This window comes from Haliotis rubra, unplaced genomic scaffold (genome assembly GCF_003918875.1).
Source record: "Haliotis rubra isolate DU_JTF1 unplaced genomic scaffold, ASM391887v1 Scf3, whole genome shotgun sequence".
In the NCBI taxonomy this organism is placed as follows: Eukaryota; Metazoa; Mollusca; class Gastropoda; order Lepetellida; family Haliotidae; genus Haliotis; species Haliotis rubra.
The window spans coordinates 6,875,524-6,893,941 of NW_025766968.1; the positions used below are offsets into that span (position 1 = coordinate 6,875,524).

Here is an 18,418-nt window from a genome sequence, read left to right on the forward strand (position 1 = left end):
TCATGACATGTCATCCTTGAGGTTCTGGAGCAGGACAGAATCCCCAATACCCCTTTTTGTCGATGCTGCCAGCTAGAATGGGGATTGGATGGTTACACTGTGTGGTTTGAGGTATAATCAGAGACCATATAATAGATGGTCTCTGGCGTAATTTTCTTGAGACTGGATCAGTGCCTTCTGTAGCTGGTTTGCATGTACCAGAATATAATGTTCAGAGGTTGCAGAATACCAGGAACAACCATTTAATTTCCTAGGGGAGAGGATCATGGAGTTTTTGTGAGACACGGGATATCAGCACTACAGCCCTACCGTAAAACATGTTAATTTTTATGTGTTTTGGATCTGATGTAGAATTCATAACAATTCAGTTTGTTTTTATTCACTACTCCCCTAATCCATACACTCATCATGTGGTTGTATTCACATTGATCAAGTGATTGTATTCACATTGATCAAGTGATTGTATTCACATTGATCAAGTGGTTGTATTCACATTGATCAAGTGATTGTATTCACATTGACCAAGTGATTGTATTCACATTGATCAAGTGGTTGTATTCACATTGATCAAGTGATTGTGTTTGCATTCATCGAGTGATTGTGTTTACATTGATCAAGTGATTGTGTTCACATTGATCAAGTGATTGTGTTCACATTGATCAAGTGGTTGTATTCACATTGATCAAGTGATTGTGTTTGCATTGATCAAGTGATTGTGTTCACATTGATCAAGTGATTGTGTTCACATTGATCAAGTGATTGTGTTCATGCTCATCAAGCAAATGTGTTCATATTCACCAAGTGATTGTGTTCTCATTGATCAAGTGATTGTATTCACATTGATCAAGTGATTGTATTCATGCTCATCAAGCAAATTGTGTTCATATTCACCAATTGATTGTGTTCACATAGATCAAGTGATTGTATTCACATTGGTCAAGTGATTGTGTTCATGCTCTGATCAAGCAAATTGTGTTCATATTCACCAAGTGATTGTGTTCTCATTGGTCAAGTGATTGTGTTCACCAAGCAACCGTGTTCATATTCACCAAGCAATTGTGTTCATTTTCACCAAGTGATTGTGTTCACATCTGCCAAGTGAGCTTGTTCAAATTCAGCAAGCAGTAGTGTTGACATTCATAATGGGATTGTGTTCACATTCAATAAGGATTGTGTTCACATTTAACCAGCAATGGTGTTCACATCCATCATGTTAGTATTCACCAAATCATGGTGTTTCCATTCCACAGCTGTAAAACTGCTGATGAAGCACTAAACAACAGTTGCCATTCAGTTGTGTACTGATTTCATGGAAACGGTTTAAATGACAACTAAATCCACTAAACCTGTTGTAGCTTGCACACTGATGATCCCTTATCATACAGTATATGCTTGGAATGATGATTCAGTAGAAATGCTGCTTCAAGTGATCAAAGTAGGATCAAGTTCTGCCTTACTAATGGCTGTCAGTGAATACCATGAAGAGAATTACTAAACATTTCCATTCACAACTGACCTGACCATTAATGTAGTTCAGGAACATGTCACTCAGATGACAAAAACCAATTCTTCAGTGTGACCAGAGCTCTGTCCATTCCAGCATAACTGACCTACATTAACAAGGTTCAAGAATGTGTTGATCATTTTACCGAAATAATCCCACAATTTAATGAAAAAAATATAAGCTGATGGTGTCAAATTGAGCTGAACAATTTCATATCTGTACTTGTGCTCCTGCTTGGGCATATATAAGAGGGTTGCCCACCCCTCCCACTGCTAAGCTAGAGTCTGTATGCTGGATCATAAGGCCCCCCTCTGCTACAGGATAACAACCTCGGGGAGAGGCTTACCTTGAAGACATTAATGCAGTCCAGAGAGTCCCCATCACTCCTGGCTTGAAAAACTCCCCATCCTAAATCATGCAAATTGCTGGTTATAATGGCCGAGGTGGTGTTGACGCATGCCGTACATTCACGGAATTTTAAAGCCATTTTCTTATTATGTTCCTTTGACAATGGAGAGAGATGGCAGAGTAAGATTTCAGCAGTCTGATTGCATGTGCCTTGCACACAAAGGACATTACTAGCTTGGTGCACAGTTTTCTGCATACACTGCTATTTACTGGATATTTTTGTCACTGCAGGAAACATATTTTCTCGCATTACAATGAAGGATTATAGCTGGATGTTTGCCCATCAGTTGCCCTCACTGAAATGTCAGTTTTGTGTTATTCTAATAAATGCAGATGAGGAAATGTTGTTTTTCATTATTTAAACCTTGTTAGTTTGGATTGTTTTACATAGGAATTAACTTTGCAGACAAGTTCTAAACAAGTTTAAAACAATCATATACTTGTTGATATATGTCAGTGGAAAAGTTGGTGTTCATCCTGCTGCTGGATATGATCTTCATCCTGAGCTTGTTGTCATCTATACGATATGATTTTAATTACAGTGTTAGTATGCTACATTCTGATATTGTTATCATGTGCACCAATGATCTTCATCCTTTTGGTGTCATTTAGATATCATCTGCATACTTATGTTGTTATCATCTGTGGGAAATGACCTTCATCATAATGATATCATCTGTTAAGTATGATCTTCATCTTTCATGTTGTTATCATCTGTAGGAAATGATATTCATCATAATGATATCATCTGTAGGAAATGATATTCATCATAATGATATCCTCTGTATGAAATCATCTGTAAGAAATGATCTTCATCATAATGATATCATCTGTACAGTACCATCTTCATCCTCAGTATTGTATGATCTTCATCCTCATGTTGTTATCATCTGTAGGAAATGATCTTCATCTTAATGGTATCATCTGTCCGGTATTGTCTCTGTCTTCATGTTCTTATCATCTTTAGGGAATGATCTTTATCATAATGATATAATCTGTATGGTATGATCTCATGTTGTTATCATCTGTAGGAAATGATGTCCATCATGTTATGATCTTCACCCTGAATATTTACATATACATACTTACATATTTCCATTTCTCAGATTCTTTTAACAATTTAAAAATCATTCTGTAGAGCAGTTGACATAACTGTCATGATGTGGTTGTATTTATTTGGCCACCATATATAGACCCCAGTTCTGTTATAATGACTACAGCAGACTGTGTCAGACCTCAGTATCATCGTGGCCCAATCAGACAGACTTGGCCCATCATGAGGCTTTGGGCCAACACAGCCTACAGAGGCCAAGACAGTCCAAGGACTGAGTGAGTGAGTGAGTATGGTTTAAGCAATATTCCAGCAATATCATGGCGGCGTACACCAGAAATGGGCTTCACACATTGTACCTATGTGGGGAATCGAACCTGGGTCTTCGGCGTGACGAGCCAACGCTTTAACCATTAGGCTACCCCACCGCCCCACCCAAGGACTGATACAAAGGTTCATATGAACACACACACGTAACAACCTAATAACAAGATGCAGAACACAAGGCTCATTAGCATGTGTTGAGTAAAATACCTAAAACTCCTGTCGACAAAGGGTATTGCTTTTCCTCGTATCATGCTCCATTTACACACACACAGAACATCGGCAGCTTCTATATGCATGATGGGATAACAAGTACTTGTAATGAGCCAAGCAATATATATTCATTATCAAAATCTGAGGAAAGAATTGGCAAGGAACTCAAATAGATTTGTAATGAGAAAGACTGCCCTGTGGGTCCAGTGATGCTTCTCTAGGGGTGTTTCAACGGATGATTGATGGTAGAGTTGAAGGTGTATATGATGAATGAAGAAAACAGATTTTATGTCTTGACACATCAATTGATGAACAGAACTTTGTAATCAGTTTCTGTCATTCGTGGGGTAGCCTAGTGGTTAAAGTTTTTGCTGGTCATGCCGAAGACCCATGTTTGATTCCCCACATGGGTACAGTGCCTGAAGTCCATTTCTGGTGTCCCCTGCCGTGATATTGCTGGAATATTGCTGGAATATTGCTGAAAGTGGCGTAAAACTAAAACTCAAAATGTCATTCATCTGAAACCTAATTGTTAGCCTTTTTCCAAGTCTGTACTAAATTAATAAATATCCAATGTTACTTCAAATTATGTAAAATAAATGATGTTAATTGTTAATATTTTTAGCAAAAACAATTTTGATCTGGCTTAAGCAAGTCTAGTTTACGTCACATACCATTGAGATGCATGGTTTGTTTCCAATGACTTGAGTGTTTTACTTTGTTATATGCTGAAAGATTTTATACATTCCTTTGCTGATCTTAAAACTGATATATCAAGTGACATCTGGAGAAAACAATTATTTCTTATAGCGGAAGTCCTAGCTGTCTGTACAAACTTCCACACATCTGATGCTCTGGCGCTTGAGTTAGTTGGCTTATCTAGACCAGCAATTCCTTTTCCATGAACACATCAGAAAGTTTGGAATTTAGATATGAACAAAATTGAAAAGAAACAAACTTGACATTTGAAAGCAGGATGCACCAACTCAAATTTCACAATATTGGCTTGATTTCTTCTTACAGGAAATGATTTTAATCTAACATTAACATTCCATTATGCAAAAACACAGCACTTTGTTTTCAACTGTAAAATATGTTTAAGATATTGTTTGAAAGTGTTTCATTGTTATTATTTAATAATCTCATGGTAGAAACTTGTTTTTAGTCTATGATTCAGTTCATGCTTATATTGAGATGAGAACTGTATGGCAGTTTTCTTGGTTTCATCTTCAAAAAGTTATAGGAAAAGAGATGAAAGAAATATTGCATTAATTAGTGGAAAATGTAGACTTGACTGTGTGTTTGAAATGTCAGAGGTGGTTTGAAAAACTTCAAGTGAAGTGATAACTTCCTGTGTGATGGTGTCATTTGATTGCAGCAGACGGCCCTAAGAGGATATTACAAAAGTAGGAATCAGGATATTGAAAAATAGATCCACAGACTTGTTCCTTTGAAGTTAATTTTATGAAACAAAAACAAAATAATGACTTGTGTTGTTAAGGAGATAACTGGTGAGCTGCATGGAATGGTAATTTATCTGTTTGTTGCAGCTTCTGATTTTATGTAGAGGTTAAAAGTCTTCGCGCGTGGGACTGTAAAACTGTCGGAAAGCAAACTGAGAGGAATTTGTGTTCTTTCAGTGTGCACTAAATCCAAAGCTTAACAAGGTCGAGTCTTTCATCTAACTTAGATACCAACATATAATACACAAATATGTTAAAACAAATTGAAAAAATAAGTAAAAAATCGAGCAAAAACAAACAATGGCTAGATTGTCCACCTAATATATTTCACACATGCACATTGTTTTTCATGAAAGTTATGCAGATATTACCTTCCTATATGTAGACAATAAGTGAGTGATTGCATGTTTCAGTTTATTGTATATTTATGAGGATTATAAACAATCTTGTTATATTACAGATTCAAAATATTATTTGTAATATTGATGAAGCATACAGCTTAATAATTTTTTCTTCCATGCATAGAGCTTCAATGGCATAATAGCTATCAAGCTTGGACGGTTTATCATGAAGTTTGTGAAGAACTATTTCAGAAGTGGTATGGGTATTATACATTTTGCAAACACCATTCAGTCCATGTGAGTGTTGTTCCATCACTGAGCACATTGAACTGGTATTGATGATACAAGTTCATACGAATATCCTCAGCCTCTTTTAACGACAGAGGACATGAAAGGTTTCTGAAGAGAAGAAGACACAGAATTCAAAGTCAAATTTTTGTTAGGTACTTTTTTGTCATAGCATTCGTCGTGAATATTTACTGAACACTGACTGGGTAGGGGGGTGAGTTAAGAATTAATGTCACATTGGCAGTATTTCAGCCATATAGTGTCGAACACTGATTGGGGGAGTTGATGGTCCAGTAACACAGCCCTCATTCACGATGCAGAGTTGCCTCCCTTACACATTAGAGCATCTGATGATTGGGTGTTCAGATCCTAGATCAGAGCGAGTTAGAGTATCCCCCAAAATATGACTGTCTCTCTGAGGGAGGATCATAAAAAAATAATCAACATATTTGTGGGGATCAGGTATAAAATAAACATTTTGTAATAAATTATAAAATGCTTTTGCATTTTTTGGAGTTGGAATATACTCACAATTTTAATCACTGGTTTGTCTGGTCCAGGCCCAAACACACACATAGTTTATTGTATAGACTTATAGGTATACACAGCATCATATAGTCTGGCACCATGAAGCTCACTCTCTTCACCACTGTTTTTTTCTGCTCTGGGCCCAACACACACATAGTTTCTTGTATAGACTTATAGGTATACAGTATAAACAGAACGTAAGAGGTGACTAACAGGATCGGGTGGTCAGGCTTGCTAGCTTGGTTGACACATGTCATCAGTTCCCAATTGCGCAGATCGATGCTCATGCTGTTGATCACTGGATTGTCTGGTCCAGACTCGATTATTTACAGACCAATGCCATATAGCTGAAATATTGCTGAGTGCGGCGTAAAATTAAACTCACTCACTCACTACACAGCATCAAATAGTCTTTCACCATGATGCTCACTCTCTAAGCCACTGGTTTATCTGCTCCGGGCCCAAAAACACACATAGTTTATTGTATATGACAGTACCATTAGAGATTTGCTGTAGGCAAGTAATGTCTAAGCCTTTTTTGAACTGAAACATAGTTTGTTCAGCCCTGACTCAGGAAGCATACTCGTCAAAATAAGTTAAAAAACTATTCATAAGGCAGTATTTCATCTGTGAGGAATTCTTGTTCCTAAGTGCTCGCTTATGCAAGTGGAAGAAACAACTGATTTAGATAGAGACTTTGACAAAGAGGGTGCTACAGGTAGTGGAAGATATGACACAGTGATAAATACCACCAGGTGTCGTTCATAAACAACCTACCATGGTTTTTATTAGGAGATGATATCATGTTGAGATCTTTTTGGCAAACTGACACTTCAGTAGCAAAACCTTCAGAATTTTTTCACAATGTGTGAAAAAATTTCTTCATGTCTTTTCAAGTTAATCTTGACTGATGTTATGGAGAGAAAACATCTCTGTGTGAAATATTATAGTGCTTGTCCCAACTCGAACACAGAAACAGCTTTAAACCTTAATTGTATATGGTTTGCAGATCAGTAGATTGTATACCAGATAGACCTTGTGTGACTGAGTAATGCTGTGCTGGGTGATGTAGTGGGTTAAGAGGGAGGAAATATCAGTTACATCAGTACCTGCAGTGACAACAGAAGATCTTTTTTTAATTACGAAATTTCTTTAAAAAATCAATTGCAAAAATGTTTTTTAAAGAATCTTTTAAAGTATTTCAGTATGTTGCAATAAATCAGGTTGATAATAAGCAAGTATACTGTTTGAGTTTCTTGGCAGCAGACTAAGGGGTCATCTTACTTCCATCGTCTGATGGTCCAGTTAGAGTACCTGGACTGAAGATCTGATGGTCCAGTTAGAGTACCTTGACTGAAGATCTGATGGTCCAGTTAGAGTACCTTGACTGAAGATCTGATGGTCCAGTTAGAGTACCTTGACTGAAGATCTGATGGTCCAGTTAGAGTACCTGGACTGAAGATCTGATGGTCCAGTTAGAGTACCTTGACTGAAGATCTGATGGTCCAGTTAGAGTACCTGGACTGAAGATCTGATGGTGCAGTTAGAGTACCTGGACTGAAGATCTGATGGTCCAGTTAGAGTACCTGGACTGAAGATCTGATGGTCCAGTTAGAGTACCTGGACTGAAGATCTGATGGTCCAGTTAGAGTACCTGGACTGAAGATCTGAATAAGAAACAGACATATCATTATGGACTGTCCCCCATTGGGAAACTTAAATGTTGTGATTAACTAAAATACTGTTCCATCAAACTGAACTCAAACTCCCACTGCAGTCCTGTGTATCAGATTAATATTAAAAGAGCTGATAAATGAGGATTGGATGGATCATTTGGTTGTTTGTATGTCATCATGACCCTACAAGGATTGGTGCTCATGCAGTCAATCACTTGTTGATCTGAACATATTTACTTACTGTTTACCATGATGTGGATGGACTGATGCTCACACTAACTTGTTCTGTGCCACATCTGTACATGTGATCTGTACATGTGATCTGTACATGTGATCTGTACATGTAATCTGTACAGGTGGTCTGTACAGGTGATCTGTACAGGTGATCTGTACAGGTATTTAAAACATGAGGGTGGTGGGTTAGCCAAGTGGTTAAAGCATTTGCTTGTCACGCTGACGACCCGGGTTCGATTCTCAGCATGGGTATAATGTGTGTGAAGCCCATTTCTGGTGTCCCCAGCTGTGATATTGCTGAGATATTGCTAAAAGCGGCGTAAACCATACTCACTCACTCACTAACATACATGTGGGATCTGTACACGTGCTACACACTGTATACACACTATCTGTACACAAGATCTGTTCACATGCTACACACTGTATACACACTATACACAAGATCTGTACATGTGCTATACACTATATACACACTATCTGTACACAAGATCTGTACATGTGCTACACACTGTATACACACTATCTATACACAAGATCTGTACACATGCTACACACTGTATACACACTATATGTACACAAGATCTGTACATGTGCTACACACTGTATACACACTGTATCTATACACAAGTGCTACACACTGTATACACACTATCTATACACAAGATCTGTACATGTGCTATACACACTATACACAAGATCTTGTACACATATATACACACTGTACTATCTGTATCTGTACACAAGACAAGATCTGTACACTGTGCTACACACTATCTATACACAAGACACTATCTATACACAAGATCTGTACACATGCTACACACTGTATACACACTATCTATACACAAGATCTGTACATGTGCTACACACTGTATACACACTATCTGTACACAAGATCTGTACATGTGCTACACACTATACACACTCTATCTATACACAAGATCTGTACATGTGCTACACACTATATACACACTATCTGTACACAAGATCTGTACATGTGCTACACACTGTATACACACTATCTATACACAAGATCTGTACACATGCTACACACTGTATACACACTATCTGTACACAAGATCTGTACACATGCTACACACTGTATATACACACTTTCTATGCACAAGATCTGTACACGTGCTACACACTGTATACACACTATCTATACACAAGGTCTGTAAATAAACTCTGTACACAAAATCTGTACACACGATTTGTACACACGATCTGCACAGTTTGTCATGTCATCCAGTCATCAGTGAAGCCATTCATCACTGAAACGTTGACACTGTGTGCACTTCATGGCATTGTTAACATTTACTTGATGGATCATCCGACCACCACTGCAGATTCATGATAATAGCTGCGCCTTGATTACAAATACATGTTCCATTTCCTTCCCTCAACCAGTTGGGCCCTGACTCTGCATCATGTACAGAACCATCATTTCTACACACAACTTCCCCTACCATGGAGGGCGTTATATTATTACACCTTGTTGCCACACCTAGAGGAAGTATGCAAAGCCTTGCCAACTCTCTCGGCAAAGTGTTTGCTACACGTTTTGAATGTGATATCTATATATTTATGTTACTTTGTGTAGTTATGAATGAAGTGTGCCGATCTGCTGGGTGGTCCTGGGATATGTTAGGGTGTTCAGTCTACATTCACATTCATGTCCATGTCGACATTCCAGACAAGTTGTTCTTGGCCATGTTTTTGAAGTATGCCTCTATGTCATGCTGTACACGATTTGTAAGTGTAGACTTGACAATGGTGTCGTTGTTGGGTTTGAAATGTGAGATGAAAATTGTTTTGTTTGTTTTGAACTGAAGGACTTTTGGAGAATCACAGTTCTGACAATCTGGAGTTCTGATTTCATGATAATATTTGCCACAACCCCCAAAATACTGCAACTCGTGAAAGGTTTGCTTAACAATAGCTTTTTGTACATCACTTATGATTGTCTCACAAGGATAGTCATGTATATTTCATTGTTTAGTGCTATTTTCCTGACAATAAGTAAAACTGAAAACAACTGGAAAATGTATTCTACTGAATGTGCCATACAGGATTTGTACATAGTGTGGAATAAACTACGAGACAAGGGGTTACAGTAGGATAGACTGCAAGACAATGGGTTACAGTAGGATAAACTGCAAGACAATGGGTTACAGTAGGATAGATTGCAAGACAATGGGTTACAGTAGGATAAACTGCAAGACAATGGGTTACAGTAGGATAGACTGCAAGACAATGGGTTACAGTAGGATAGACTGCAAGACAATGTGTTACAGTAGGATAGACTGCAAGACAATGGGTTACAGTAGGATAAACTGCAAGACAATGGGTTACAGTAGGATAGACTGCAAGACAATGTGTTACAGTACAGTAGGATAGACTGCAAGACAATGGGTTACAGTAGGATAAACTGCAAGACAATGGGTTACAGTAGGATAAACTGCAAGACAATGGGTTACAGTAGGATAGACTGCAAGACAATGGGTTACAGTAGGATAAACTGCAAGACAATGGGTTACAGTAGGATAAACTGCAAGACAATGGGTTACAGTAGGATAAACTGCAAGACAATGGGTTACAGTAGGATAGACTGCAAGACAATGGGTTACAGTAGGATAAACTGCAAGACAATGGGTTACAGTAGGATAAACTGCAAGACAATGGGTTACAGTAGGATAAACTGCAAGACAATGGGTTACAGTAGGATAAACTGCAAGACAATGGGTTACAGTAGGATCAACTGCAAGAGAATGGGTTACAGTAGGATAAACTGCAAGACAATGGGTTACAATGGGATAAACTATGAGACAATAAGTTACATTAGGATAAACTACAAGACAATGGATTGCAGTAGGATAAACTACAAGACAATGGGTTACAGTAGGACAAACTATAAGACAGTGAGTTACAGTAGGATAAACTACAAGAAAATTGGTTACAGTACGATAAACTGCAAGATAATGGGTTACAGTAGGATAAACTGCAATACAGTGGTTACAGTAGAATAAACTGCAAGACAATGGGTTACAGTAGGATAAACTACAAGAGGATGGATTACAGTAGGATAAACTACAAGACAATGGGTTACAGTCGGATAAACTACAATAAAATGGGTTACAGTAGGATAAACTGTTACAGTAGGATAAACTACAAGAGGATGGATTACAGTAGGATAAACTACAAGAAAATGGGTTACAGTAGGATAAACTGCAAGAGAATGGGTTACAGTAGGATAAACTACAAGACAATGGGTTACAGTAGGATAAACCTCAAGACAAGGTAAAAACGGGAAACTGGAAAAATGGAATGGAAAAGTCTAGACTTCATAAAAAAAATCATTCATAAAACAGGAAAATATATTGCATCGGCCTTAAAAATTATGCATTTAAAGTGATGTCTAAAAGTTGTTTCAGACTGCACTTTCAACATTCGGCTCCAAACAATGCAAACTTGATTATATGTATCACTGATCTGGAGACATTCTTTCCCTCAAAATGAAAAATATAAACATATGAAAGACGAAAATATTCTTCATTGCCATATTCATTCTTTTGCTGCACATAGTTTCATGATTCAAATCGTGATAAGGGGGAGTTATATAGGCTTAAACATTATTAAGTTCTCTTCATGACTTCTTACAACCATTTAGCCCTTATATAATGTGTTGAACGCTGAGGATTAGAATTGTTTATCAATTCATGCATTTAGGTGATATGTTGAGAAGAGTTTTCTTTTAAGTGATGCGATGATCCACAATGTGGTGCCCTTGTTTGCACATTGTGCTTAGTGTGATGTGTAGCACAGAGACGCTGCAGTGGTTCCGCTGTAACTAGGTAATCTGTAACCGACACATTGACCTGCATCATAAAAGTGATAACAAACTCAGACAAGTGTTTTAGGACTTGATAAACTTGCCAGTACTGCCATTTTACACAGGCTTAGCGCCCCTTTTAGAATTATTGAATGAATCATAGGATCTGATACATGGGAGGTGCAGTGAAGACAATATACTCTGATACAATAAGTATAAAGTGGACATGTGGTCCCTGTATGTTGGCGCTGGTGGTCAAAGCTGTGGGCAGATAGCCAGCAGCACCATTAACCTCATCCTCCACGTGCCACCTGTCTTCCAGACCCAGGTGAATGAAATAAAGAAGTAGCACTCAAGTCAAGAAAGATTGGGCAAGTCTAGAATGCCTGAGACCTGAAATTAACATTTGTTTGGGGCTCATTTTGGATGTAGTTTTGTGGATATATATTTCTGAATAAGATAACTTTATTTCTGGGGCTAAATATCAATCTAGTGAAGGTTTCCCTCATACAGCTCAATTCTCACAATCCTCCTGTTGACATTTTCTGCAGATGAATTGCTGAATTTGCTGTTTTTAGAAGTTTACTAATATTGCTATGTTCTGTGGCGTTCATATTTGATCCAACTAAGCTAAAACAGTGGTATATTAGTTGGTAGTTAATTATTATGCTTTAAATACATGTTGCAGATTTTTGAATGAACACATGACTTACTTGGCTGTTATTCAAAGCAAAATATATGTAATATTTAATATCAAATTACTTCTTTACGTTTCTAAATAAGTTCAGGGTTTTTTTAATAAATAATTATGTCTTAATAATTCTTTTATCTTGGGGTGAAACACTAATGTATGACTTACAGAAATTCCCAGCAAAAGTGAACATTAGCAATTGTTATAATATATATATATTAAATCTGTATATTTGTTCCAGTCTGTGCTGCCCTCTGTGCTGGGTCAGACTGACACCTGCCTGTCATGTGACCGCAAACCCAGTTCCTGTCGGAAGATAGCTGGAATCTTCATGGTGACTGTTCTTTCCAAGAGAAGCTACAATCCAGTGGTGGAGATTCCAACTGGAGCATGTCGCATCAATATCACAGAGTTGGCGCTTTCTGAGAATTACTTAGGTAGGTGTCGAGAAAGTGTGAAGCCATATTACAGACAACTATCTAAGTATGTGTCAAGACAATATAACACAGGGCTGTCTAGGTATGTGTCAAGACAAAATAACACAGGGCTGTCTAGGTAGGTGACAAGACAATATAACACAGGGCTGTCTAGGTAGGTGTCAAGACAATATAACACAGGGCTGTCTAGGTAAGTGACAGGACAATATAACACAGAGCTGTCTAGGTAGGTGACAAGAGAATATAACTCAGGGCTGTCTAGGGAGGTGTCAAGACAATATTACATAGAGCTATCTAGGTAGGTGTCAAGACAATATAACACAGGGCTGTCTAGGTAGGTGACAAGACAATATTACATAGAACTATCTAGGTAGGTGTCAAGACAATATTACATAGAGCTATCTAGGTAGGTGTCAAGACAATATTACATAGAACTATCTAGGTAGGTGACAAGACAATATAACTCAGAGCTGTCTAGGTAGGTGTCAAGTCAATATTGCATAGAACTATCTAGGTAGGTGTCAAGACAATGTAACACAGGGCTGTCTAGGTAGGTGACAAGACAATATTACATAGAACTATCTAGGTAGGTGTCAAGACAATATTGCATAGAACTATCTAGGTAGGTTTCAAGACAATATTACAAAGAACTATCTAGGTAGGTGTCAAGACAATATTACATAGAGCTATCTAGGTAGGTGTCAAGACAATATTACATAGAACTATCTAGGTAGGTGTCAAGACAATATTACATAGAACTATCTAGGTAGGTATCAAGACAATATTACATAGAACTATCTAGGTAGGTGACAAGACAATATAACACAGGGCTGTCTAGGTAGGTGTCAAGACAATATTGCATAAAACTATCTAGGTAGGTATCAAGACAATATTGCATTGAACTATCTAGGTATAAGCCAAGATAATATTACAGAGGATTATCTAGGTAGGTGTCAAGACAATATTATATAGAACTGTTCAGGAAGGTGACATAGAGATTATTAACCTCGTGTGTTTCTGTATCATTGATATCATATATTAGGAATAAAAATTTATTATGCGAGCCTTTGGCAAGCATAATACATAATTTTTATTCCTAATATATGATGTTTATGATACGGAAGCACACAAGGTTAATAATCTCTTTATCATATAATGTCATTCTTAAAATCACTCTCAAAAAAGAAGCAAATCGTACGTGAATTTATATGAAGAGAATCGAGCATTCATGTAAGAATACTTAGTGGTACACCAAGGTGAAGGTCGTTCATGACGGCGGCATATGGTTGTGACTAGTCGCTAATACAGTGCAAACATAACTCATGCTTAAAATAAGATCTTTCTGTCTAAAAAGAACAACAAAATTGGGCAGGGTTTTCCTGGCAGTGTTTCTATTTTCACTGCGAGGTAATCACCTCATCAATATCAGTTTCTGATACCTGACGGAATCGATTCATCGTCAGTATTGTGATCGAGAGATCGAAATCCTTGGTTGGTACCTTTCTTGGCGATTGCCTTTCAGTTGTGCCTCATAATCCGTACCTTCAATTTGAATGAAATACTCCGTTTCAAGTCAATTACTGCAGTAACGACTCCATCAATTCTTACAGAATCACCAATTTTGAGAATGGGGGCAGCCATGTTTGTTTACAAACAGTGTAAACTCGCGACGACATCATCAATGAAATGTTAAACGTTTTAGGATTCGCATGGCGTGTATGGAGTTTTGTGAAAGTAGTTTGTGGATTGACGTAATTTGCATAGTTATCAGATTTGGATACCAAGTTTATCAGATTGCTTTATTGCACCGAGAACACCCTCCATTAGATGATAAAAGACAATATTACATAGAGCTGTCTAGGTAGCTGTCAAGACAATCTTACATAGAACTCTCTGTGTAGGTGTCAACACAATATCAAATAGAAGTATCTAGGTAGGTGACAAGACAGTATTGAATAGAACTATTTAGGTATGTATCAAGACAATATTGCATAGAACTGTCTAGGCAGCTGTCAATTAAGACAATATTACATAGAGTGTGCTCAAAGCGCTAACAGAGTTTCACAGTTTATTATTACCCCGGATAACCCAAGCTGCCTGTGAGGCGCTAGAGGGATATAGTCACATGACTTATCCCACTGGGTACCCATTTTCTGCTGGGTGAACAGAGGCAATTTTGAACAATCTCACTTGCCTAAGGTGAGATCACCTGTGCCACACTGGTCACTGACCAGAACCTGGTGGAAAACTCAACCCAGCAACCTGACTAGATCCTGGAGCAACCTGACACCTTGCCTGTATATTTCAATGAAGAATTACCACTGGACATGCAGATTTCTTATCCAGATCCTTTTTCTGGGCTGCTATGAAACTGCCTCGTAAAGTATTTCAGATTCTTGACCTGGAACTTCCCTGCTGAAGACAAAACAAAAAGTTGCACATGCAGAAGAAAACTTCCTGTTCCGTGTCTTTGTTACATGCAAGGGAGTAGTTCACCATCAAAGGTTTCCCCATAATAGATGATGGTAAAGGGTCGACTCCAGGAAACAAGACGAGCAGCTCCCAGCATCCCTCAGGACCATGTCTACAGCACGTCGGCATGTGTTCATTGTATCCACATCAAAGACGTGTCTCACGATGTTGCACAACTTCTGATAGATTGTTGCAGCATGTGCAACTCTTTACATCAAATAACAGGGTCACAAAGTTAAACGCATATCAATTTGATTTGTTGATTTGAAAAAAATGTATCAATACAATGTGTGTCCTTTAGGGAATTTTGTCCAAGTTACAGATGTCAGAACATGACAAAAAGTATGCTTCTTTGCTAAACTCAGCATGTTCCTGGACCCAGGGGGTATGTTCTTGTTTCCTATGTTCATCCAGGTTTCGAGGATGTTGTCAGCCCACCTAGGTGTTCCAGCTCCTGGGAGTTCAATATTCCTCACCACTGATTAGTGGCTAACATCTAGTTGCTAACGTTAGATATCAAATACAAGAGGCTAAATTGTGCTGACTAGATACTCCATACAAAATGCTAGATGCTGAATGCCAGATACAAGAGGTTAAAAACTAGATTCAAGATGCTGGATATTAGACTAGAAAATAAAGGTACTAAACAAACAAGGTTAGACACTAGAGTATGGAAGACAGATACTAGAAATTAATGGAAGATGTTAATTTAGTTGCAAGAGCTTACATATTAAATGGAAGATATTAGATAGATGATAGAGAATATATTTCACAATATATTCCAGTTTGTTAAAATTTACTGTGGAAAGACTTAGACAACCTAGGAAAATACAATTTTTGATTAGTCAGCAACATTTTTTTGCAGGTATACAGACAAGAGTCTTGAGGAAAGGTCTCATTATTCCCTAAAATGAATGAGAAAAAGATGTCAGTAACAGTCTCTTTTATTGAAATAGTGTCAATGGTCAGATTGTCAGGAAGTCAATTCCTCATGCAGAACAAAAAGTGGACAAGATGAATGGTATTGCAAGTGGGATCATATAGTAAACATATATCAATTACATTAATGGAAACTGGTTGGCTTGGCGTGCATCCTTAAGCGCAGTATGAGAAGGCTACACATAGTTTGGCTGCAAGGCTACGTAACACTTCGAAGGCTTTTAGTTCCATGTGGTCGCAATTATTATCTTTATTAATTACCACATGTCAGCTCATTACTGTTGGAGGGTCAGGGTGTGATAAATGTGGATATTGCAGGTATGTTTCATAGCAGACATGTTGGGGAGACTCGTGGACATTGCATTGTTGGGATGGTGGTTGTAGGTAGGAGACTGACAAATTCTTTAATGCTGACATTTGCAGATAGGACTGTGTGACTTGGGTTAGTTTTGTTTTTGAACAGATTTTTTTACTTGTTCTTTTTGTTGTCAATCAGATTAGAAAATATTTATTCTGTTGATTTATGATCAAAGCAAGTGAGATATAAAAGAAAAAGTAAGCTATTAAAAATTCCCAAACCACACAAAACACTAAAAACCCATAAAAGTAAACACACAAACCTCTTAACTTATTTGAAATTGAGTTGTTCATTCTGTCGACATGCTTTGTAATTTGAAAATGTATGTTTTGTCAATAAAGTGATGTTTTCCATTAATTTCAGCTGTGAAAACTAAAAGGTCAAAGAGCATATTCAACAGCTACTGGTCCCTTGTGCCGACAGGGCTGTATGGCGGTGCCGGGACGATATTCCGATATGCTAAACAGAGCGGGCCACACTGCCCTGGACAGTGTATCTTTACTGATGGGTCGCTCAATGAAACAGTGGTGGTTCAGGTGAGTGGGTGGGTGAGTGAGTGAGTGGGTGAGTGAGTGAGTGGGTGTTGGGTGAGTGAGTGAGTGGATGGGTGGGTGTTTGGTGAGTGAGAGTTGGTGGGTGGTGGGTGAGGAGAGTGGGTGAGGATGAGTGAGTGGGTGGTGGGTGGTGGAGTGAGTGGGTGGGTGGGTGTTGGGTGAGTGAGAGAGTGGGTGGGTGAGTGAGTGTGTAAGTGGGTGAGTGAAAGAGTGGGTGGGTGAGCAGAGTGAGTGAGTGGATGTTGGGTGAGTGAGTGAGTGGGTGGGTGTTGGGTGAGTGAGAGAGTGGGTGGGTGAGTGAGTGTATAAGTGGGTGAATGAGTGAGTGTGTGTAAGTTGGTGAGTGAAAGAGTGATTGGGTGAAGTGAGTGAGTGTGTGGGTGGGTGAGTGAGTGACTGAGTGTGGGTGGGTGGGTGGAGTGGGTGAGTGGGTGGGAGTTGGGTGGGTGATTGAGGGTGGGTGGGTGTTGGGTGAGTGAGAGAGTGGGTGGGTGAGTGAGTGTGGGTGGGTGAGTGAGTGAGGAGTGTAAAGTGAGTGAGTGAGTGTGTGGGTATAAGTGGATGGGTGAGTGAGAGTGGGTGGGTGAGAGTGGATGAGTGAGTGAGTGAGTGGGGTGGTGGGTGGGTGAGTGAGAGAGTGGGAGTGGGGAGAGCTTGAGGGTGGGTGAGGAGTGAGTGGGTGAGTGAGTGTGTGTAAGTGGGTGAGTGAGTGACTGAGTGGGTGGGTGGATGGGTGAGTGAGTGAGTGATTGAGGGGTGTAAGTGGGAGTGAGTGAGTGGGTGAGTGAGTGAGTGAGTGTGTAAGTGAGTGAGTGATCATGAGTGAGTGAGTGATGCAGATATTTACCACCGTGGTGAAATGCTCAAGCACACAGGTAAGGTGGTGACAAACCTAGAAACATAATGAGGGTGGACCAAGACTCGAACCCTGTCATAGGTTTCTGGCACGCCGCACTTCACAGTAAACTGCTGTATGGAACACGACGTCAGGAAAGTAATTCAGAAAAAAATTGTTTAAGATTTGTATGTTTACCTAATGCTTCACTCAGCATTCTTCCAGTTAAAAATCACAATGGCAAATACATAATGCTCCTGAAAACAC

General features: G+C 38.7%; 1 protein-coding gene across 1 annotated transcript in view; it reads left to right on the forward strand.

The window, feature by feature from the left end:
* Window positions 1–18,418, forward strand: part of LOC124282483 (thrombospondin type-1 domain-containing protein 4-like) — a 61,998-nt gene that overhangs the window by 28,619 nt on the left and 14,961 nt on the right. The window contains exons 2-3 of the mRNA XM_046718490.1: window positions 12,798–12,993; window positions 17,126–17,298. Coding sequence (XP_046574446.1) covers window positions 12,798–12,993; window positions 17,126–17,298 — 369 coding nt within the window. The remainder of the gene's footprint in view (window positions 1–12,797; window positions 12,994–17,125; window positions 17,299–18,418) is intronic.